The 25,068-nt window shown below is 44.5% G+C and overlaps 1 protein-coding gene across 1 annotated transcript; it reads left to right on the forward strand.

The window, feature by feature from the left end:
* The first annotated feature begins 3,466 nt into the window (after window positions 1-3,466).
* Window positions 3,467-18,409, forward strand: HEATR9 (HEAT repeat containing 9). The gene is given in 17 exon segments (XM_012445432.2): window positions 3,467-3,593; window positions 3,596-3,628; window positions 5,661-5,710; window positions 7,033-7,214; window positions 7,542-7,644; window positions 7,646-7,669; window positions 7,874-7,930; window positions 8,126-8,182; window positions 8,865-8,922; window positions 9,294-9,424; window positions 13,733-13,915; window positions 14,272-14,364; window positions 14,471-14,589; window positions 15,637-15,711; window positions 16,494-16,545; window positions 16,981-17,065; window positions 17,315-18,409. Coding segments are annotated over 17 exon segments (1,701 nt in total). The 5' UTR covers window positions 3,467-3,541; the 3' UTR covers window positions 17,662-18,409.
* Window positions 18,410-25,068: the final 6,659 nt, after the last annotated feature.

Raw genomic sequence — 25,068 nt, forward strand, 5'->3', positions numbered from 1 at the left:
GGCTCTGCCAGGAAGGAAGTCAGCGTGCCTCTAGAGAGACAAGGAGGGAAAGAAGACTGCAGTCCTAAGCTTCCATCTTCACCCCTCACAGGAGCTTACTGGCAAACATGAAAAATCAACTTTCCATTAAACTTCTCAATGCAACTACAAAGCTGGCTCTTGGTTTGATTTCCCCCTCGGGAACTCTCCTTCCCATAAGCATTAAGCACACAGGGGTTCAAGGCTTGCAAACACCTGATGTCCATCCTAGATTTGGATGACATGGCTGAAAACAAAAGCTCTCTGAGAAGGGGTCATGGGTGGGCAGAGCAATTAAACTAACCAGTGACTTATGCACTCTGGAGGGGAAGAGGGGACAATAGTCACTACATCCCCTCTCCTGAGTCCCCCAGAGTTTATCTTACTGCCTGCCACAGCGCCTCCCTGTTTCCTCAGACCTTGGTTGGCCCTTCCTCCCTAGCCTACCCTCTACCTTATCCCCAGTGGATTTCTTTAATGCCACCCTTGCCCCTGGAATGGGATTTAATGGCAATTCCAAATGCCTCAAGTCTTTCAAATAAGGAGAATGAGGTATTTTGTGGTTTTCCACAAGTACACCAGCTCCTTTAAGGTGGGATATTCCAACTCTCCCATGCGTGTCCCTTTATGTAAACATATATTGACAATATATATGGTCATAATAATAGTTAACATTAACTGCACACTATGTGCCAGACATTGGCTCAGCCCCTTACATTCATCATTCTTTTTCATCCTTATAACCCTGTGGGGTTAGGTACAGTTATTAACCCTGTTTATAGTCAGGAAAACCCTTGGCAAGAGAGAGAAATGATTTGCCCAAAGCCCTACAGCGCAAAGAAAAATAAAGCAGGTGACAAAGATTTACAATTAAGTTTAAATCCATCATGTCTAATGCCAAAATCCATGCTTTTCTTTCCCACTCTTAATTTGCCAAATTCCAACCCTATGGAAATTTGCAAGAATACACCACATAACCTTCATCTAGATTCAAATATTAACATTTTACCACATTTGCTTTATCTGTGTGTGGGGGCAGGGTGTGGTCAGCATATACATTTTTTTCTGAACCACTTGAGAGTAAGTTGCAAATGTGATATCATGTCACCCTTAAAAGTGTCAAGATGTATCTATATAACCAAAAAATGCATATCATACTAAGGAAACTTAACAGTGACACAAAATACAGTTTATAATCAAATTCCTCTGATTGTCCCAATAATGTCCTTTACAGCTATTTTTTAAAACCCAGGATCCAATTAAGTACCCACATTGAATTAAGCTATCATGTCTTTCTTTTTTTTTTTTTTAGACAAGATCTCACTCTGTCACCCAGGCTAGAGTGCAGTGGTGTGATCACCTCAACATCCTGGGCTCAAACAATCCTCCTGAGTAGCTGGAACCACAGGCGCATATCATCATGTTCGGTTAATTTTAAAAAATATTTTGAGAGACAAGGGTTTCACCATGTTGCCCAGGCTGATTTTGAATTCCTGGGCTCAAGCCATCCTCCTGCCCTGGCCTCCCAAAATGCTGAGATTACAGGCATGAGCCACCGTGCCCAGCCAGTCATGCTTCTTCTTCTTTATTTTTTATTTTTTGAGAGGGAGTTTCGCTCTATCACCAGGCTGGAGTGCTGTGACTCACTGCAACCTCCGACTCCCTGGTTCAAGCAATTCTCCTGCCTCAGCCTCCTGAGTAGCTGGGATTACAGGCATGTGCCACCACACCCAGCTAATTTTTGTATTTTTAGTAGAGACAGGGTTTCACCATGTTGGCCAGGATGGTCTCGATCTCCTGACCTTGTGATCCACCTGCCTCAGCCTCCCAAAGTGCTGGGATTACAGACATGAGCCACCAGTCATGCTTCTTTAGAGTCCTTTAATATATACTTTCTTGTCTTTAAGGACATTGATACTATTTAGGAGTTCTTATCAGATTTTTATAGACTTTTTTTCTCTAAATTTTCTTAATTTCCTAATCTTTAATTAGATTCGGGTTAAACATTTTTGGTAGGAATACCACATAGATGATGTCTTTCTTGGTGCAGCTCATCAGAGCACATGTTGTCAGTGTATCGGTGATGTTAAGCCTGATGACTTGGTGGCCCATGTTTTCTTGCTGCCTGTGGTATGCCAGGCACTATGGTAGGCACTGGGGTGGGGAAAGAGAGGACTGAGGAGTGGGGAGTAAGATTAGAGGTGTGAATAGGCCACAAACCACAATCTTTCCTTGAGGCAGCTCATAGTCCAATAAGGAAGACAGACCTGTGAACAGATTATACATATGAAAAACACTAAAGCAAAATGTACAAAAAGCTGTGGTCATGCTGTGGGGAGAGGAAATTGCATCACTGAGTGGGGTGGGGCAGGAACCCTGGGGGAGAAAAAGACTTCAGAGATAAGATAACATTTGAGTGGACTTTTTGAAAGATCTGTGTGATAGTTTAACAGGTTTAAAAGGAAAAAGACTGACAGGTAGAGGGAACAGCATATGCAAAAGTAAGAGGTATGAAAGGCAGCTCCTTCATCAGGTCAAATAGCTAATGCATGCTGGGTTTAATACTTAGGTACAGCAAACCACCATGGCATACATTTGCCATTTATCTATGCAACAAACCTGCACATTCTGCACATGTATCCTGGAACTTAAAGTAAAACAAAATAAAGTTTAAAAAAATAAAGCAGCTCCTTACCACACAGATAAGAGTTTGGTCTTTTGCTGCCAAAGATGGCGAGGGGATGTATATAAAAGGGACTTTCTGGGGCCGGGTGCAGTGGCTCATGCCTGTAATGCCAGCATGTTGGGAGGCCAAGGCAGGCAGATCACCTGAGATCAGAAGTTTGAGACCAGCCTGGCACACATGGTGAAACCCTGTCTACTAAAAGTACAAAAATTAGCCCAGCATGATGGCATGCACCTGTTGTCCCAGCTACTTGGGAGGCTGAAGCAGGAGAATTGCTTGAACCTGGGAGGCAGAGAGTGCAGTGAGCCAAGATCACACCACTGCACTTTAGTCTGGGAGACAGAGCAAGACTCCCTCTCGAAAAAACAAAAAAAATTTTTTTTAAAAAGGGACTTTCCCATCCCTGACATTTTCCTGATGACTAATCCTAAAAACAATCCCTGATCCTAACATGGGCTGATTTGAGCTTGACAGTTCACCAAATGGTTTGACTTTCTTCTCCAGTTTATGTCTCACCACAGGCCCTCTAGTTAAGCCAGACGGGCATGACTTTCCTACTTTTCCAGTGAGGAAACTGAAACTCAGAAAGTAATGTGACGAGCTCAAGTCCACAGGCCAGTAGATGCCAGAGCTGGGGCTCAGAAATGAAACCTGAGTGTTCTATTTACCAAAGTAACCTGGTTGCTTAGCACTTGGAAGCTTCTACCTCCAGAAGTCCAGACACCTCACCTGTACTTCTTGCACCAGAGAACAGGTCTCCTCCAGCTGTGCCCCCACTCCCCTGAAAGCCTTGTATTCCCTGCTGCAGATTCCCTCTGGCCCCACCAGGAAAAGAAGATGGTCTGTGAAAAATTAACTAATATCTTTGATGTCTCCAGGTCAATGTTCCTGTACCATGGCTGGAATATCCAGACAGGACCAAAGGTGAGGCTGGGAAGGACAGAAATGGAGCCAGGAGCAGGAGCCTGAAAAAGAAATGCTACCTGGCTCCTACTCCCAGGCAAGGATCTAGGTGAGTTCGGCAAACCCAAAGGAAACATCAGGGCAGGCCCTTAGACAGTTTGATGGCTCTGCACAGTCCTCAAGGTAAGTCTCAGGCTCCTCAGCAGGGCCTACAGGGCCCTCTAAGATGGGACACTTGTGTGTCTCCCTAGCTTCTGCTTCCACACCTGCACCCTGCTCTTTACCCTCAACTCTCATGCCTCCGAATCTTTGCACAGAGTGTTCCCTGTGTCTAATGCTCTTCCCCCTTATCTATCTGGCTAGCTCCTGTTTGTCCTGAAGACTCAGCTTGTGCAGTTTCCTCTAGGAAACTTTCCCTGATCCTCCCAGCCAGGTTAGGTACCTCTCATGTGTACCACCTGTGTCTACATCTATCTTCACATTTGTTTCCCTCTGTTAATCACTAAGAAATACTTCTGCCTCTCCAGCTAGAACAGTGGTCCTCAAAACGTGATCCCCTGACCAGCAGCATCAGCATCTTGTTAGAAATGCAAATTCTCAGCCAGGCACGGTGGCTCACGCCTGTAATCCCAGCACTTTGGGAGGCCAAGGGGAGGCCAAGAGTTTCAAGTGAAACTCTTGGTCTCAAGTGATCAGGTAGGGGCAGATCACTTGAGACCAAGAGTTTGAGACTAGCCTGGCCAACATGGTGAAAGCCCATCTCTACTAAAATTACAAAAATTAGCTGGGTGTGGTGGCACACACCTGTAATCCCAGCTACTTGGGAGGCTGAGGTACGAGAACCACTTGAACCGTGGAGGCAGAGGTTGCACTGAGCCAAGATCATGCCACTGCGGTTCAGCAGCCCAGATGAGAGAGCAAGAATCTGTCTCAAAAAAAATGGAAATGCAAATTCTCAGACCCCATCCTTGATCTAGTGAATCCGATACTGTGGGTATGAGTCCCGGAAATCTGTGTTTTAACAAACTCTCCAAGTGATTTTTTTAATTGAGGGTTAGGGGGCGGTCTCACTATGTTGCCTCCTGGGCTCAAGCAATCTGCCTGCTTTGGCCTCCCAAAGGGCTGGGATTACAGATGTGAACCACCATGCCCGGCCTCTCCAGGTGATTCTAATGCACACTCAAGTTTGAGAAACCGAATGACGCCAGTGGTTTTCACCCTCAGCTGCACATGAGAATCTTCTGGGGAGCTTTCCAAAATGCCTAGGCCCCACCCCGACAGAATTTGATTTGCTTAGTCTGATGAAGGACCTAGACATGTTCAAAGTTCCCATAAATAATTCTAATATTCAGCCAAGGTTGAGAATACCCTGCTAGACCAGTTTCTCAAACATCAAAGTACAAAGGAATCACCTAGGGATAGTGTTAAAATTAAGATCCTAATTTAGTAGGCCTGAGGTGAAGCCTGAGATTCTGCATTTCTGAAAAGTTCCCAGGCTACAGCAATGCTGCTGGTCCACAAAGAATATATTGAGTTAGGAAGCTGGTAGAAGGCTATGAGCCTCTTAAAGGTAGGAATTATGCCTTACTTACCTCCCCGGTGCCTGGTGAAATATCTGGTATTCACAGTCACTAAATGCTGAATAGATGAATGCCTGAATGAATAATTCTTTAACCCACCTTTGCAACTGCTATCTCTCTCTCTCTTTTTTTTTTTTTGAATCTTGCTCTGTTGCCCAGGCTGGAGTACACTGGAGCAATCTCAACTCCTGCAACCTCCACCTCCCACGTTCAAGAGATTCTCCTGCCTCAGTCTCCCAAGTAGCTGGGACTATAGATGTGCGCCACCACCCCTGGCTAATTTTTTTTTTCAAGTATTTTTAGTAGAGATGGGGTTTCATCATGTTAGTTAGGCTGGTCTTGAACTCCTGACCTCAGTTGATATGCCCGCCTTGGCTTCCCAAAGTGCTGGTATTACAGGCAGGAGCCACCATGCCTGGCCTGCAACTGCTATCTCATTTGAACCACACACATACTCTTATTCCTCTTGCCAGAACTCAGAAAAGCCATGGCTCCTGTTCACCTGCCCTTGTCCTGCTACCAGGTAAGACCCCTTACTTTTGCAACCCTGGGAGGTGTATCAAGTAGGAGGAGCAGCAAACTATCCCTTCCCATTCAAGCCAGCTCACAGAAGCCTGGCATTCACCCCTGGGGCTGCCATTAACTCTGTGATCTTGGACAAGTCACTTCCCCCTCAGAGCCTCAGAAGCTTCCTGTGTCACAGACCAACCCCTATAAGCCTCCCTTTGTAGAGTTGCTATGAGATAAAGTCTAGGAGGCCATGGCTATGCAGAAAGTGCTTACTAATGGGAGTCATTTTTATTAGTTAACACAGGGACAGTTAGCAACCCTCACAGTTCGGCTTACCAGATGAAACACGGAATGCCCAATTATATTTGAATTTTGGATAAACAACAAATGGTGTTTTATGATAAATGTGTCCTGAATATTTTATTCATTACCCAAAATCCAAATTGAACTTGACATCCTAGTATTTTTTTGTTTGGAAAGGGGGAAGCTTTTTTTTTTTTTTTTTTACTAAATCTTCAACCCTACTCACTGTGAGTCAATGCTCCATTTTTTGAACTTATGCCAATTACTTGAGAACCCTTATTATGATCTTCTCAGTATAAAGTTGGGAACCACAAGCTGAAGCCCCTTTTCCATGTTTCCCAGATCCGTTGCAAGAAGTGAAGGAAAGGCTTAAGAAGAAACAGGGATAAATCCTAGCCAAATCTTCAAAGACAGTCCCTAACCCACTCAAAATCCTCCATTACAATGAGAGCTGTAGTTTCACAATTGTTTAAGAGATAGATTATGTTAATAAAGTCTGTTTCCCAGATAAACTGTTAAGTTCCATGAGGGCAGGGATAACTGCAACCCTAGTACCCAGCACAGTACTTGGCACATAGTTGGTACTCAAATATCTGAATAAGTAATAGTCTTTTCCCCACTTTTACCCCACATTCTCCCCACACCTTGCCTTTCATCTCCCTACCCAAATGTCATTTTCAAAGTGATTTGAGATCCTCAACTAACCAAACTATGTACTTAGATCAATTTACAGATCACCAGTGGCTTCACAATCTGGATCTCTTTTGATCTTCACAGTAACCTTGGTAGGGACACAGAACAAGGATTATTAGCTCCATTTTACAGATAAGAAGACTGAGACCTTGGTAGCATGAAATAACTTGCCCAAGTTACACAATGGGTTAGGTGGTAGCTGTGACTCCAGCCCAGATGAGAGGCTAAAGGGCATCTGTCTCACCCTTCCCTTCCCTCCCTTTACCCCCTCCTCCCCATACCCCCACAAGTAAGGGCCTAGAGGACCCCTCTGACTGCTCTGCCACTTACAACCCCCAGGCGCCAAAGGAAGAGTTTCCCCCAAGTCCAGAGTGCTGGAGGCAGCATCCGAGCAAGCCAAACTCGGTCCCGTACTGCTACTTCAAGAAACCCGAGATCTACATGCACTGGCATGACCTGTATGACCAGCGAGAGGAACGGAAGGCTGAGAAGATGTTGAGGAAAATAAGAGATCACCATAGGTGTGTTTTGCTGGCCTCCATATTCTCTTCACCCTCCACATCTTCTAGGAAAGTGAGGAAGGGCAAGGAAGGGGTGGGCCAGGGAGTGAGACAAGTCAGCCTATAGGTCCCAGAGAGGAATTGGGGGTCATAGGGTGGCTTGGCTTGGCTTAGCTCCACCTGGCTCAGCCAGCTTGGCTTGGCTCTGGTGGATATCACTGAGTCCTCATCTGTCTTCCTCTGGTCCCATGTCTGAGGTGGGCTGCAGCCTCGTGGCATAGGCAGGGTTGCAACCTGAGGAGGGAAGGTACAAGAGGACCAAAGCTGCCTATGCAATTTCTCACACAGGTACATCCAAGAGGGTACCCACATCCAAACGTTCCATCTCCCCATGAGCAAGCTGACTATAAAATCTGAGATGCGATCCAGGCCCTTAGACCCTACCTGGGACCCCCCTGAAGTGGCAAAGATTAAGGGTCAGGACCATATGGGAGAGGGTATGGGGGACTCCCTCCCTGTGGGTGCCCCTACCTTGGGCTCACACCATCCTTCAGCCCCCAGTCCTTGCCTGAAAAACAGAGGGAGGGTAGGAAAAGGGATTGGATTGGATGAGATCCTTTTAGTTTGAAATTCTGTTTTTTTCTCTGTCTTCCTTTGCAGTAGCTGCCTTGGATGGGCAGGAACTCACAAAAAGCCTGGAATCTCCCAGAGAGGAGGAGCAGTTCTATGCAGCACAGGTGAGAAGAGGCAAGGATAGAGGAGGGGAGTTACAGTCAGGAGTTGGCCAAGCTGGAAAGTAAAAAGCTGCCTGACGTGATGGTGGATGTGGGGGCGGTATTCCAAGCACAAACTCCACCTGTGTCCAGAGAATGATAACTCCTGGGGACGGTGTCCAAGGTCCCTTTCTCTTTCCTCCATCCCTCTTCCTGCAGGCTCTGGGATACTTATGCATCAGTGACAAGTTTGTAATGGAGTCACTACAGCGGGTGGTGAGTCTGAGAACTGCTGGAGTTTAGGAAAGAAGGAAACAGGGTCTGAGATGTGTGGCATATGGGCACAGAAAAGCCTCCCCAGGGTGCTAGGATGACAGGCCAGATCCAGTAACAGCAGAGCCACCACCATGCAGCATGCCCCCATCGCATGTCCTTGGCCTCTTAGAAGAGGAGCTGGATCTAAAAGATGGGGAAGGAAGAATCTGAAGATCTCCCTGGCCTAACAGAAAAGACACTGGACTGACAAGCCAGGAAAGTCTGAAAGCCAGAACAGAGAACATTCTCTGCCTTAACTGAAAACACCACATATGTACACATCAGCTTACCACTGGGAACATGCATTCTTTATATCCATAATCTCATTTAACTCTTACAACACCACCAGGAATTAGTATCTGTATTTTTCTAATGAGAAAATGAAAGCTCTGAGAGATCAAGGGACTTGCCCAAGGCCAAGTGGCTACTAGATACCAGATAGAGATTTGAACAAACATCTAATTCCCAACTGCATTGTTCCTTCCATTGAACTATTTTGCCTGTATTCTGTACCTGAGGATAGGTCACTTTCTAGGCTTCAGTTTCCTCTTTTGTAACATGAAAAGTTAAGATGAGACAATCCCTAAAGCTCTGACATTCCATCACCTTATTATATGTTTCTACCATCCGCCTCTTTAATTAGGCCCAAACTGGTCCAGAGAAAGTGAAGTACGAGGCCTACCGAACCCTGGCCATCCTGGGTGAGTATGTCCTCTCCCTTGGAGCTGAGTTCAGAAAGTGAACCACTTTCTCCTTTGGGTAAAGACAAAAGGGTGAGGAGCATACACCTACTCAAACCTAGCATTTGGCAAGGCCTGAGAACTATCCCAGGTACGTTGAAGAGAGAGGAAGGTGGGGTGAAAAGGGAAAAGAGTTTAGACAGAGGGAGAGGGAGGGCTCTTGGAATTGTGTTCATGCTCAGCCAGCTGCCCTGGTATCCTAGGAAGATGGGCAACACCTTGGTACCTACAACTTGGAACTTAGGTCTCGACGGCACAGTGGAGTTCAATGGGTCCTTGCAGAAGGGCAGTACCTGAGGCTCTGACCTAACTTGAGGACCCTCCCTGTCCAGGTTGCCTGAATAAGCATGTGATCCAGGCTCTCATCAAACAGCTGAAGGAGAAACATGAGGGTCAAAGGATGGAGACTCTGACGGGGCTACGAATGGCTCTTAACTCCTGGGCTGCTGTCTCTAAAGACAAGGTGATTGGGAGGACAGTCTATAATTGGGGGCAAAGCTGGACAAGGTAAGTGACAGGTTTAGCTGGGGGTTGGGTGAGGAAGAGGGTAACCTAGCTCTCAGCTTTGATAGAGGAAGAGACACTGTCCTTGAGGAGTTCCGTCAGGAGTTGAATAGAAGCATATGGCTTGGCCGATTACTAGTCCCCATTTCTGAAAAGCCAAATTTCAGAGCTGCAGTTTGTTTGTATTTAAAATGGAGAATGGAGACAATACAGATGGTTCCTGATTTAGATGTTTGACTTACGATTTTTCAACTTTACAATGGTGCAAAAGCAACACACATTCAGTACATTCCTTGACTTATTATTGGCATGGCATTACATCCTGATAAACCCATCCATGGGATGTCATTGTAAATAGAGGATCATCTGTAATTGTCTGAAAGTACTGTTAGAGGACTAAATGAGATAATGTATGTAAAACACCTAGCACACCTAGTACAATGCCTATGCTCTTTAAATGGTAATCATCCTTATTATCATCTCTAAAATAACCTATTAAGGTAAAACCTGTCAAGAAGGGACCGGGCCCAAGAGAGTCCTCAGACCCTGAGAGTTTCAGACACAGACCCTGCCTTGTTCAGCCGAGTCATACAGGAAATCCTGCCAGACTTGCTATCCTCTCTGTTTGGCATCCTTCATCTGTGGCTAGGAAGTCCAAAGGTCAGGAAACCAGTATCCTCAGATGTTAGATTGCATCTCAGTGTTAAATCTTCACTGATAGATGTACTTATGTAAATCATGAAAATTCTACTTGTAACTATAAAAGTGAATTGTAAATGTAAAATGGTTATGCTATTTGGATGACGGCACTAGGCAGCATTTGTATAATAACTAATGGCAAAAATTCATGGCTACAGATGTATAAATTAAAATATTCTTTGCACTAAAATATTCCCTTTATTAATGTTATAGAAGGGGGGATACAACAAGGAACTAATAATTTGTATGACAGTGTCAAATATTATTTTGATTTTATTATTTCCTGTTTTGGTTTATTTGCATCTTAGAAGAGCATAATGACATTGATGAAGCCTAATTATGCTGGACTGTTTTGACCTGGTTTAACCCTTCTGATAGGTATTTGTGGCTGTCGGAGATGAGAACTGAATAATCGTTGCCTGGAGTGACACTACACTCTAGAATTTCCACTTTGAAGAATACTCAGTTCTAACTTGTGATTCCTGGTAGAACAAACTTTATTTTTCAAGCCTAGTAATGATCTAGAAGCAGAGGAATCCCAGTGCCTTTTAAAAGTTATTATGTGGTTTTCCTTTAAAAAGCTCCTGTTTTTTTTGTTGTACGATTGAAGAATCCATTTGTCAAAAAAAAAAAAAAAGTTCCTATTTTTGGAAAGTAGAATTTATGGGTACAATATCTGTTCCTTATTTGCACATAAAATAAAACCATTTAAAAAGTTTTTTTAAAAAAAAAAAAGGCAAGAGGGCCAATGTGGTTAATGTGAAGAATAAAGCAATAGGAAATGAGGTCAGGTTAAAAGTTAATAAGAGAAGAAGTTAATAAGTCAAATGTGGCCTTCTGGACTGTTTTAAGTACTTGGGCTTTTACTCTGATTGAAATAGGGAGCCATTAGAGGTTTTGGAGCAGAGGAATAACATGATGTAACTTACATCTCAAAAGGTTCACTCTGACTGTTGTGCTGCAAAAAGAGTGCGGGCTGGGGGCCAAAAGTATAAGCAGGGAGACCAATTAGAAGCTACTGAAATAATCTTGATGAGATGTGATAATGGCTTGGACCATGGGGATCCCAGTGGAGTTGGTAAGAAGTGATTGAATTCTGCAGATAGATATATATATATACATTGAGACGGAGTCTTGCTCTGTTGCCCAGGCTAGAGTACAGCGGCGTGATTTCGGCTCACTGCAACCTCCACCTCCTGGGTGCGATTCTCCTGCCTCAGGCTCCCAAGCAACTGGGACAACAGATACGTGCCACCAGACCTGGCTAATTTTTTTTTGTAGTTTTAGTAGAGACTGGGTTTCCCCGTGTTAGCCAGGATGGTCTCACCCCTGACCTCGTGGTCCGCCTGCCTCGGCCTCCCAAAGTGCTGGGATTACACGTGTAAGCCACTGCACCCAGCCTATATATGCATTTTTAGATGGCGTTTTGCTCTTGTTGCCCAGGCTGGAGTGCAATGGTGCAATCTCAGCTCACCACAACTTCTGCCTCCTGGGTTCAAGCGATTCTCCTGCCTCAACCTCCTGAATAGCTGGGATTACAGGCACACACCACCATGCCCAGCTAATTTTGTATTTTTAGTAGAGACAGGATTTCTCCATGTAGGTCAGGCTGGTCTCGAACTCCCAACCTCAGGTGATCTGCCCACCTTGGTCTCCCAAAGTGCTGGGATTACAGGTGTGAGCCACTTGGCCCAGCCTCAAATTCTGGATATATTTTAAAAGCAAAACTCTGAGAGGCTGAAGACAGGTTGAATGAGTTGTAAAAGACAATGAGGAAACAAGGATGAAGCCAAGATTTTTGGACTAGCAACTGAAAAGACAAAGTGTCATCAACTAAGGTTGAGAAAGCTGCAGAAGAGGTTTGGAGTTTGCATCAGAAATCCAATTTTAGATAAGTTATATCTAAAACGTCTAGTGGAACTCCAAGGGAGGTAGCAAGTAAATGGTTAGATATACAATTTGGAGTTTAGAACAGAAGTCTGAACTAGAGAAGGAAATCTGAGAGTTGTTAGCATATAATGTCACTATACTAGATGAGATTACTGAGCTTTGGAGCACCCCAATATTAGGAGGTCAGGGTGAAGGGAAGGAACAAGTAAATACTGAGGAGTGGCCAAGAGGGTAGGCAGACAACCAAGAGTGTGGTGTTCTGAAAATCAAGTGAAGAACATACATCCAAGAGAGAAGAGAAATCAAACATATCAAGTTACGTAAGGATGGAGAACTCATATGTGGATTGAGTATCTTAAAAGAGCCAAATTTTTGGTGGAGTAGTGGAGGTGATTTGAGTGGGTTTAAGAGAGACTGGGAAGAAAGAAATTAGAGACAGCGAGTATGGACAACTTTCCAAGTTTTGCTGGAAAGGTGGCATAAAGGTAGAGTCAAGAAAAGAAAAATAACACCATGTTTCAATACTGAGGGGTAATGATCCAGTTGTTAGAAAAATAAGGACTTTGAAAAGAGTGTGAAAAATAGCAACGTTCTTATACGATATCCTTAAATAGGTGAGGAGAGATGAGTCTAAGACACAAGTGGAGACTGGTCTTAGATAGATGGTTATAGTCCATAGTAACAAGTAGAAAGAAAGGGCACATGGGTGCAGGTGTTGGAAGTTGGATAGAAGTGATTGTAGGAGTCTATGGAACTTCCTTTCTAGTTGCTTTTATTTTCTCAGTGAGGTAAAAAGCAAGGTCATTAGCCGAGAGTAAGAATAGAGGAAGAAGTGTTAGAGGTTCCAGAAAGGGTGTGAATTAGAAGAGTGAGAAAGAGAACAGCCTAGGGAAAAACAGTATGATTACCAGGCAGCATTAAGGGTCTACATGAGGTTTGTGTTCATACGTTTTAATATCAGTCACTGTGTTTTTCTCCAGGAAGTGCTGGCACAAAGTGGAGAGTTGGATTTAGCCAGGATTGTAGTTCTGTCCAAGGAGTAGAATGAAGCAAGAGTGGGTAAAGGACCTGAGGGGTAAGGAAGGGGAGTGATTACAGCAGGACCATGGAATTTAAGCTGGGTCAAGAGGGAAGGAGGTGTGGAGGAGTGCAAAGGTAGCAGGCTCAGTGGATTATTAGTCCCTTGTGGAATCAAATAATTGTTGGTCTTGGGAGCTGGAAAAATAGGTGATAGTCAGAGTGGGATCCATGAAATGGAGATTATAGAGAAGCTGCATTTGTGGGTAATGATCAGGTCTCTCTGTGGTTCTGGTGGCTGAGGTAGAAAAGAGGACAAGGATATTGAAAGAGAGGTATGGGATCACTCACATGTATATATTTTTAAATGACAGGAATTAACACAGCAGAAGTGTTGAAGAGAGTAACAGTGATCCATCAATGAGATAGTTCTAGAGAAATGAGATCTGACCTAGAAGCAAGTAGGTGACAGCAAGAATAAGTTAACTGGGTGAAATAATCTGAGGCACAAGATTCATTTTAGGGAGGAAGATGAATATAGTCTGGAAGCATAAAGCACAAAGCCTGGCTAAAGACACAGGCCCTCCCCCTACTGAGTACAGGCACCAGCTTGCCCTCATCCCCCTACCCATGAGTCCTCTGTGTCCCGTCTCCCTCACAGAGGACTCAAGTCGGGGATGAGGGCAAGCTGGTGCCTGTACTGCAGACACTGATCAAGGAGTCGTCCAGTGAAGCATCTCTGGAGGCAGCCCTGTGCCTGGGTTTCCTGAGGCCCTGCAGCAACATGGTCCAAGAATTCTTGTTGCAGTGCCTATGCCAAGGACTCAAAACCCAGCAGATGAAGGTGTGAGGGGCAGGAGGCTGGGATCTCTCGGGAAACAGAAGCCACTGCTGAATTGGGTGTGGTCTGGATCTTGCCATCCTGGTGGTAGAGCACTGCAGGATCCTCTGTGTGCTTATGACTATGTCCATGTCTGAGTATGGGGTCATATGGACATGTAAGCGTACATATGTCTGTATATATCTGATAGATATGGGTGTTCATTTATGTATATGCAGACCTGAACTTCTCAAGAGGCCAAGAGGCAGGAAAAAGGACCTTAGCTTTTCCTCACCAGTTCTAGCCTTAGGCTTCAAGTCCACCTGGCCGTGCAGATGTCTCTAGGCCCTGTACACCCTGCCCCACCCTGCCCCTCATAGGCCCTTAGGATGCTGGTCAAGGTGATGCATGTGCACTCAGCCCCAGTCATCAGGGCCATCCTAGACCAGCTGTGTTCTTCCAGTGTCCTTGAGGTAAGCTCTGGGCTGCCTGTACCCGTCCTTTCCCAACACTAAGACAGGGTTAGGGGATGAAGAAGGGAATCCATCTTTCACACCTCCCCTCTAACCCTCATCTCAGGACCGCTTTGAAGCCACTCAAATGCTCAAGACCATTGGGCTGGAACAGATCCAGGCACAGGGGCTAGAAGAACTCACATTTGACCTGCTCAGGAGGAAGACACATAATGAACCCTTCCTCATAAGTGAAACCAAAGCTCCCAAGCTCAGAGACAGCCCAAACCTTTCTCTTTTCCCTTCTCTGGAGACCTCCCCTGGCCTCCTCTAAAGTATCACATTCATCCTGACCTACTCCTGTTCAACTAATCCAGCCCATATTATCATGTCACCTTGCCTTTGCTCAGGCAGTTCTCTCAGGTTAAAATGATCTGAGTCAGTCTTCCTTCTATAAGGCAAAAAAACTGTACTATTCACTCACATTGGTAAGTAAACCCTCTCTCCTTCTGCCTATTAAAAGTACTGGTCCTTCAAGACCAGTCCAAACGATACCTCCTATGGGAAGCTTTCCCAAATCACCAGTCAGCATTAAACCTACCTTCCTCTATGTTCCCTTGCTTTTAAATTTACTATAACTTGTTATAAAACTAGCTGTTACATTTCTAAAGACATTTTTTTAAAATGTAAATAAGATTGTGGCTTACCTGTGCATAAAACTTTCTATTGGCTACCAATGCCCTGTGGATAGTTTATGTTGCCTCCACAGCCCAAGCCCTGCTTGCCTCTCCCCACCAGAACCACACACCAAATATGCTTAGGACAACCATGTCCTGATTTATACCTGTCGTCACAGGGTAATTAGAGCACTCAGAGTGCTTAGAAGAGTCCATTTGGTCACCTCCCTGAGCTGAACTATTTTCAGCTCCCCATCCTCCCTGCACCTTCTGCCTCCAGGTTTTTGAATATGCTTTCCCCTCTACTCCTAAAATCTGACCACCCCTAACCCTCTGCCTGGTTAACTCCCATTCACCTTCCAAGTTTCAGTTCGGGCATCACTTCTTCCAAGAAGTCTTCCTGGCACCCAAGACTAACTTAGGAGACTCTCCTATATGCACCCTACACAGTACTGCAATTGCCTATTTCCTTGTCTGCTTCTTCCACCAGACTATGAGCGCCTCAAGGCAGGGACCCTATGTAGCACAAAGGGAATGTTCAGTAAAGATCTGAGAGGCACTTAAGCGTACACTCCTGTATTCTCTCTCTCTGTTGACTCATTTTGATCCCTCTGCAGGCTGTCAGGCAGGCTGTGGGTCAAACTGCGGAAGAGCTCAAGATGAGGCCCATGACGATGAACCTGGTGGAGGCGTGAGTGACCTGGCCTGGGAGCTGCCAAAGCCGAATCCTAGGCTGTGGGAAGCGGGCAGAGGCTCAGTGAGAATGGGGCAGAGGGTCAGGGAGAGCTGAGAACCTGCAGTGCAGCAGGTCCTCAGCTCTCTCTTGCCTGTGCCCCTGACCAAGCAACTCTTTGACCCTTGAGCTTTTGTTCATCTGTAAAAAGAGAGTAATAATACGTAGAGGTTGCTATAAAGCTCAAAATAAGACATGAGAAGGGCTTTTAAAAGGTCAAGTTGGCCGGGAACAGTGGCTCACACCCAGAATCCTAGCACTTTGGGAGGCCAAGGTGGGCAGATCACCTGAGGTAAGGAGTTCGAGACCAGCCTGACCAACATGGAGAAACCATTTCTACTAAAAATACAAAATTAGCCGGGTGTGATGGTGTGTGCCTATGATCCCAGGTACTCGGGAGGCTGAGGCAGGAAAATCTCTTGAACCTGGGAGGCAGAGGTTGTGGTGAGCCGAGATCGCGGCATTGCACTCCAGCCTGGGCAGCAAGAGCAAATCTCCATCTAAAAAAAAAAAGGGTAAAGTTCTGGACAGTCCTGATCATCATTCAGTGCCTCCTGGCAAACTGTGATGCCTCTTTTTCCCTTCCCAGCCCCTTTTCTGATCCAAGAAAGAAGAGAGGGAAATGAATGAAATTAGCATCATTTCGCCTAATTCACTCTCGACCTAAAAAGCAACCAGGCTCTCTCCCACTTCCCTTACTCCTTAATTCAACCATAACATACTCAATCCCTTCTACACAGACAACTGATGAACCCAGATGCCACTGCACACCAGGAAGCAGTCATCTCTTTGGTAAGGCAGGCTCTGCTTCTCTGACCCAATTCCTAAGATGTGTTGATGGCAGGGGGAGTAGGCGATTGAGCAGAGTCACTGAGGGGAAGAAAGGCCTGTAAATTTTGGGGAAGTTGTTTATTTTAGAATTCCAGCCCTACAGAGAGTTAAGGCAACCTTTTTTTTCAGGGTTGCGGGTGGGCTAAGGGAAAAAAGGTCGATGTGAGGGGTGTTGCTTAGATACTGCAGAAATTGTCTTGACTCTTCCTGGAAAATAATGGGCATTAAAGTCCCATGCAGTGGTATCAAATGGCAAAGAAAGGAGTATCTCAGCTGGGAAACCCTATTTCCCCTCTCTCTATGCTGCCGAATTTCACAAAAGGGCTAGAATGGGAAGGAGTATAAGGTATTTTCCTGGGGCTGGCTACATAGGCACTCTCACTCTGACTCTGCCAGGGTGTCCTGGGGATCCGCAGCCTACAAGTGTTCCACTTGCTCCTGGACTTGCTAGATGCAGAAAAACACCAGGCTGTAAAGAACGGTGTAAGGCATTCCTGCCCACCTCTTTCTCTTCACTATCCCTTTCCAAGCTTCTCCCATCCATCTCACCACCATTTGTTCCTTGTCAGGAGGAGAGGGTCATGAGCCCTCAGACACTGTGCCTTGACCTTGTTCCTTGGAGCCATAGGGCCTAGTGGCTAGAATTCCCCCCTCCTTTGGGTGCCCCTCTCTGGAGCCTCCCAGCCTGAACCCAAAGTGAGCCAGCACTAGGACCTTTGTTTCAATGCAGCTACAACATTAATCCTTTGTGCCTCAACTGATCCCTGGACCCAAAACAAGCTGAAAAACAAGGTTCTCTTTGTATATGAGGCACCTAAGACCAATGTGAATGCAGAGCCCACAAGGTTCTGGAAAGAGGCTGAGAACCCAGAAGAGTTAACTATTCAAGACTTTCGACTTGCAAAGCTGAACCCCTCGTTTATTACAAAGTCCATCACCAAAGTAGACCAAAAGAAAAAGTTGCCTGCTTTCCCACCATGCTGCTCGAAACCACCACAACACAGGCCACAGGCCATAGCGCCCTGTCAGCCAAGGATCAGTAAACAGCTCTGGGTCCTTGCTGAAACTGCAAAGTAAGTCAGTTCTTTGGGCCTAATCCCCGACTCCCTCCCTGAAGATGCTTCTCAGGCTCCCCTGAGAAAACAATCTATAATTATCTTTCATGAATAAACAAGTGTCACTCTACCTACCACATTTCTCTGAATCACTACTGCCACTTCTGTTCATCAGAAGCTCCACTGGAACACAGGTCTCCTCACTCCTGTCAGAGTGCCCTTTTCTACTCAGCCACATGCCCTTTTACCAGAGGAAAAAGGGAAGTACAGAGCCAAAGCTTCTCTGGATGGCCAGCCTGCCTCCTTAAATCAAGGGCTCATCTGTGTCCAGAATTTGACAGCAAAGCTAGAGAGGAGTCTCTGCCTAGAGAGAAAAATAGGAGAAAATACTGGAAAGCTCGGATCATTTCCCTCTTACTAATTTGCCCTCACCCCCCACCTCCCTATCAGTGGTAAGGAGATAATTAAGCTTTAATCGGAACCAACCATCCTCTCTGCTGCCTCTTCTACCTAGGTAGCTGCTTTCTATCTACCTCAGGGTCATTCCCTTGAAAGACCCTATTTACTCCCTAAAACTGCCTTAATTTCTTGCCTATTTCTACTGAAGCTTTAGTTTCCTTTTGCGACAGGACCTACCACACCAATCCTAACAAGCTGTAACCCTTAGCAAGAAAGAAAGGCCCAGACTTCGGAGTCAGACAAATCTGATATCTAATCCTAAGACTCATCACTTTGACTTTTGAACAAGTTATTATTATTAAAGGTTAATACTTAATACTTAACCTTTGTGATTTTGTTTCCTTACCTATAAAATGAAAAGAATAATGCCTATTACCTCAGAAAGCTCCTATGAGGATTACTATAAAGCTTAACAGTACCTGTCATCACATAGTAAACAATCAAATATGAACTTTTCTCTCCTTTCCTCTCTTTAATGTTGTCATGTGAGCCTGTGACCATCAGAGGTTAAAAACAGCTATCTCCTGCCACCCCCCCTTCTTCCCCAAATCCTACTGATTTACTAGGAGGTCAAGTTCTTCCCCTCAAGCATAGAAAGGTCAAAGTAAAACAGACACTCCTTTCTACTTCCCTGCACCCCAGGCTCTACAGTAGTCCCAATGGTTATTCTAAATTCAGTGCAGGCTGAGTGTTCCTAATCTGAAAATCCAGAATCTAAAATACTCAAGCTAGGAACTTTTTGAGCACCAACATGACACAAAGAAAATGCTCATTACAGCATTTTGCATTTTGGGATTAGGGATACTCAACCTGTAAGTATAATACAAATACCCCAAACTCTGAAAAAAATCCAAAATCTAAAACATTTTTGGTTCTAAGCATTTTGGATAAGGGATACTAAACCTGCATAGTCATTCAGAATTATCTCCCAACCTGCCCTATCACTTCTAGATTCATTTTTTGCCTGAGATCGAGCTGCAAGTAAAAACCAAGAGTGTTTTCAATATTCTGAGTGTATACAGCACTGCCTGGGGACCCCTTTAATATTGTGGCCCCAAAATCCAATGATAGGAAAGATGTTCCTCTTTTGCCCACTCTGCTGCTTTCAGTCCATGAGCAACATAACCCAAATTTCCCTGTGCCTCAAAAGCCTGTGGGTACAAAACATGGTCTTACTAACCTCATAATTCAAACACAACTTCTGCAAAATCCTGCCCACAGATCCCTAATCCCTCCTCCATATTTTTAGATGTCTCCAGAGGATGTCTTATTACTCAGCCAGATACAAGTATCTGCCTAGTAACACCTCAATCCTAATTTCACCAGTCCCCACCAGAAGACTTAAGATGGCAGTGAGGGGCATAAAGGTCTTCACAGAGCACTCACCATCTGGTACACCACCAATGTACCAGAGCCCTCCCAGTACCAAAGCTACCTAGAAAAAACACTCTTAGAAGCCTACTTTATCCGAACAGTAGCTGGCTTCTCTCATAGTCCAAAGATATCCACTGGTCTCAGATATTGGCACCGATCCTTAGATAATATTAAAAACGTAAGCCCCCCTCTTTTCTCTCCTCTGCCCCAAACCTTTCTAATGCTATCTCTGGATGCTTCTTCTGATGGCAAACAAAAAGCATTCACACCCTCCACTCTCTCTCAAACAATCCCATCTATCTTTCAGGCTGTAACTGAAACCTGGCTACTGACTGGGCCTCTTTCTGAAACCGCTCAGGTGTTGCTGATTCTCCTAAATCCCTCCCGATGTCACCACTGTTTTGCACCTTTATATAAAAATCAGTGTTTCAGCTAGGTGCGGTGGCTCATGCCTGTAATCCTAGCACTTTGGGAGACCGAGGCATAAGGATCACTTGAGGTCTGGAGTTCAACACCAGCCTGGTCAACATGATGAAACACATTTGTAATCCCAGGCTGAGGCAAGAGGATCACTTGAAACCAGCAGAGGGAGGCTGCAGTGAGCCAAGATTGTGCCACTGCACTTCAGCCTGAACGACAGAGCGAGACTGTCTCAAAAATAAAAAATAAAGAAAAAAAATCTGTTGGGTGCAGTGGCGCCTGTAATCCCAGCACTTTGGGAGGCCAAGGTGGGCGGATCACCTGAGATCAGAAGTTTGGGACCAGCCTGGCCAACATGGCAAAACCCCATCATTACTAAAAATAAAAAAATTAGCTGGGCACAGTGGTGGGCACCTATAATCCCAGCTACTGGGAAGGCTGAAGCAGGAGAATCACTTGAACACAGGCGGGCAGAGGTTGAAAGAGAAAAGAAAGAAAGAAAAAGAAAGAGAAAGAAAGATCGATCGATCGATCCTGGCCAACATAGTGAAATCCTGTCTCTACTAAAAAATACAAAAATTAGCTGGGTGTGGTGGCATGTACCTGTAGTCCCAGCTACTAGGGAGGCTGAGGCAGAATTGCTCGAACCCAGGAGGCGGAGATTGCAGTGAGCCAAGATTGCACCACTGTACTCTAGCCTGATGCCTGGCGACAGAGCAAGACTCTGTCTCAAGAAAGGAGGCCGGGCGCGGTGGCTCAAGCCTGTAATCCCAGCACTTTGGGAGGCCGAGGCGGGTGGATCACGAGGTCAAGAGATCGAGACCATCCTGGACAACATGGTGAAACCCCGTCTCTACTAATACAAAAAAAAAAATTAGCTGGGCACGGTGGCGCGTGCCTGTAATCCCAGCTACTCAGGAGGCTGAGGCAGGAGAATTGCCTGAACCCAGGAGGCGGAGGTTGCGGTGAGCCGAGATCGCGCCATTGCACTCCAGCCTGGGTATCAAGAGCGAAACTCCGTCTCAAAAAAAAAAAAAAAGAAAGGAGAGAGAAGAGAGAAGAGAACAGAACAGAAGAGAAGAGAAAGGAAGGAAGGAAGGAAGGAAGGAAGGAAGGGGGAGGGGTGGGGAGGGGAGGGGAGGGAGAAAGGAAGAAAGGAAAAAGAAAAATCAGTGTTTCCCTGAGGATCCTGCTCTCAAGGAGCAATTACCCACTGGTCCATTTCTCCATTTCCTCTCATTCATTGCCTGAATCTTAGTCTTGTCACCTCCCTGATGGCATCCCATTGGACAACCATTCAATACTCCAGTCCCTCAGTCCTTCATCTCAATTACAAAGACATTTCCCTTCCATTCACTTTAGCTCCGCACTTCCAAGGTCACACTAACCTTTGTCAACCCCAGGAATTAATCTGTCTCCAAAATCTTCACATCTCACTTTCTGACCCAACCTTCAATCTGTGCTGCTCTTATTATCCACACAAGTTCTTTGAATCTCATCAACACTAAGCTCCTGACTTCCATCTCCCCATTATTCCCTTTTGTTTTCTTACTGAACCTGGATCTCATACATTAATCACTATCCTCACTATTCTCATACCTCCACTATCATCTCTGATCAGTAAAACCTCTACTCAACATCAAACTTCCTCTGCTCCTATAACCATGTTGCTATCAAAGCTGTGGAAAAATCACATATCCATACAGACTGGAAACCCCAAATACTTGCCTCCTACTTTAACTGAGCCCTTATTGTTGCCCGGCAGATATATGGGTTTTTAGGCACACACTTCACTGATCCTCACTGTGATTATATGTCAAGCCTTCTCTTCTATCCTCACATATCCTACAATCTCTTAAAACTTCCCCAAATTCTGCAGACTATTATAATTTCTCATTAGGAAAACAAAAAGACCTAAGATGGAATTACCTCAACTTCCTCATGCCATCTCAGCTATAAGCATCCTTGTTTATAATATAGTACAAGAGTAGATAAGAGCACAGGCTCTAAGGCAGATGCCTAGGTTAGAATCCTAGAGATTTTATTTGAGCAAGTTGCTCAATCTCTCAGTGCCTCTGTTCCTTCCTGTACCCCCTAGAAAGCCCCTTCCCAATGGCATTCAAAATCATTTACACCATATACCTCTTAGAGTGTGAAGTATTTCTGATACCTCCTAGCTTCAAAGGATTGTTAAATGACTTAATACACATAGACTGCTTATAACAGTGACTGGCATGCAACAGCTGGGGCTGCAAAAGAAAGAAAAAAAGAAGAAAAGAAGAAAAGAAGAAAAGAAACAGTGATTGGCACACAGTAAGCTCCCAATTAATGTTTGTCATTTTTTTACTACTATCAGTATCTGCACTTATTCTTACCTCCAACTGCAATGTAAGAGACATTCTCTTCTTCTAAGGCAAATCCTTCATCAATGTTATAGATGCCATCCCTTCAAGGGACTTGAACATCAATTATTCAAATTCCTTCCATGTAGTGTATAAACATGCTCAATTATTACCCATCTTAAAAATAACCGTCCACAAGCCAATATCCCCATCTAGCTGCCTCCTCCTCTCACATCACCCCTCTTCTAACTACCCTTCATAATCAAAATTCTTTGTCCACATCCCCTGTATCCATTTCTCAAATTTTTATTATTCACTTAGTACATTTCTATTAACTCACTGCAGTTTGAGTTTAGAATTCAATTCTCTACCCAAACTGCTTTTGCTAAGGCAGTGGTTCTCAACAGGGAGCAATTTTGCCCCCCAGTGGCCATCTGAAGCCATTTTTTGGTTGTCACAACTTGGAGAGGTAAGGGCTGCTACTGGCATCTGGTAGGTAGAGGCCAGGGATGCTATTAAACATCCTACGATGCACAGGGTGGCATCCCACAGGGCATTATCCAACCCAAAATATCAATAGTATCAAGGTTGAAATGTATAATGCCTATATTGCTCAATACAATGAATGCCTTCTACCCTTTACATGACATAGCCTGGCTTAAATACTTGATACTATTAACTTTTCCTAACATTCATTCTTCCTTTGGGTTCCACTGACCACGCCTCACTGAGCATTCCCAGTCGGTTTTAGGATCCTCTTCTGCTCATCTACTAAATGTCAGTATTGCTCAATTTCCTCCTAGGTTCTTCTCTTTCCATATATTGCCCCAAAAAAGTAGAATCACCTGGGGCTCTTTTAAAATATGCCCAGGCCTCACTCAGATTTGTTTTGGAGGGGTTAGGAACACTAGGAGGAAACATTTAGAAGGGAAGCTCAATAGTACTGAAGTTCTATTCAGTACTCATTTCTTTTTTTTTTTTTTTTTTTTTAGACGGAGTTTCGCTCTTGTTACCCAGGCTGGAGTGCAATGGCACGATCTTGGCTCACCGCAACCTCCGCCTCCTGGGTTCAGACAATTCTCCTGCCTCAGCCTCCTGAGTAGCTGGGATTACAGGCATGCGCCACCATGCCCAGCTAATTTTTTGTATTTTTAGTAGAGACGGGGTTTCACCATGTTGACCAGGATGATCTCGATCTCTTGACCTCGTGATCCAATCACCTCGGCCTCCCAAAGTGCTGGGATTACAGGCCTGAGCCACCACGCCTGGCAGTACTCATTTCTTTAAACACAATTATTTTATATCCAAGTGCAAAGGTCAGTAGGCAACTGGGAGAGGGGAGATGTCAGGACTGGAGACGTAAATTTGGTAGTCATCACCATATTAGATGGTATTTAAAGACACATCCTGAATTAACTTGCCCAGGATAAAAGTGATTAAGAGAAAGGGGCTTAGAAAAAGCCCTGAGAAACTTCCAACATGTAGAGGTCAAATTGAGAAGGTAGACATATAATTCATAAGGCAGAAATCAGGGGAATGGAGTATTGAATGCTACATTCTGAGTTGCAGAATTATACAATGTCTCTACCTAGAAGTTTCATAAGTACTCCAAACTCAACATATTCAAAACAGAATTAATTCCCATCTTGCCAGCAAAGCTGTTCCTTTCCCAATGTCCTTTCCTAATGAACAGCATATCCACCCAACCATGCAGGCCAGAAACCAGACTCTTCCTTCTCTATTTCTGACATCCAATTAAGTCCTGTCAAATTTCCCTCAATTTTCAAATCTAGTTATCTCCATTCCCGTAGTCACTATCTGGGCCTCAGACCAATATAATCCCTCACCTGGCTGTCTCCAGTCCAGCCTTCCCACAAGGCAGTCATAATCATCATCTATCTGATGCCACTCAAATCAGATCATGCCACACCCATTTACCATCTTTTAATGACTATTTGGAGCGAGGTAAAAAGTGAAATGCAAGGACCTTATCATAGAGCTTGTTTACCTCTCCAGTCTTTTCTTTTGCATGATCACCCTTGAACTCTTTCCTTCACAAAGAACTACATACAATTCTCAAGTGCAGATCCTTCTCTCCACTCTTTTTCTTAACTTCTGATTTGTTCATTTGTTTCCTGCTGGGAATATTATTTTCTCACCTCAGCTTCTGTACTTAATGAACTCCTAGTCTTCCCTCCACATTTGCCTTTTCCTACTCCCATGTGATTAAATTTAGTATCCTTCAAATCAGCCCTCTAAGCACCTTGCACTTTTTACGGGAGCACTTATCGACGACACTTTCTGTTTACTTGGTCAGCAATGTGTCTAGAATCTGATCCAGTGCCTTACCCATAGTTAAGAGTAGAATAAATAGTGCTCTAATAAAGAGCAAAAAAACAAACATATACGTTGCCATCTTAACCCTGGCTTGTAAATCCTTTCTCTTTGTTGGAGCTCCATATTCCCAGCATCTACAACACTGCCCTAAATAAATGGTTGTCAACTGTAAACTGATACTAAACAACTGTATCAAAATCACCTGGTAAGTTTGATGTAAACAAATATTGCCAGCCGAAACTCCCCATACCTCACCAAGTTCTGATCCAGCAGACCCAGGGGGAAGCCTAGTAATCTAATTTTAACAAACTCTTCAGGTGATTCTAACTTGTAGTCATTCTTGGGAACCACTAAACACAGTAGTAGCTCAATAAATATTGTTGAAAGTAACATTTTAATTTACTGAAGTATAATTCATTTCCTAATTCTTTAGGGTTAAGAGTCTAATGTAACTGAGTCCTGAGTGTGACAGAACAATGTACTAATATGTACAAAAG

Source organism: Aotus nancymaae, unplaced genomic scaffold (assembly GCF_030222135.1).
Source record: "Aotus nancymaae isolate 86718 unplaced genomic scaffold, 86718_ANA_hifiasm-v0.15.2.pri h1tg000018l, whole genome shotgun sequence".
Lineage (NCBI taxonomy): Eukaryota > Metazoa > Chordata > Mammalia > Primates > Aotidae > Aotus > Aotus nancymaae.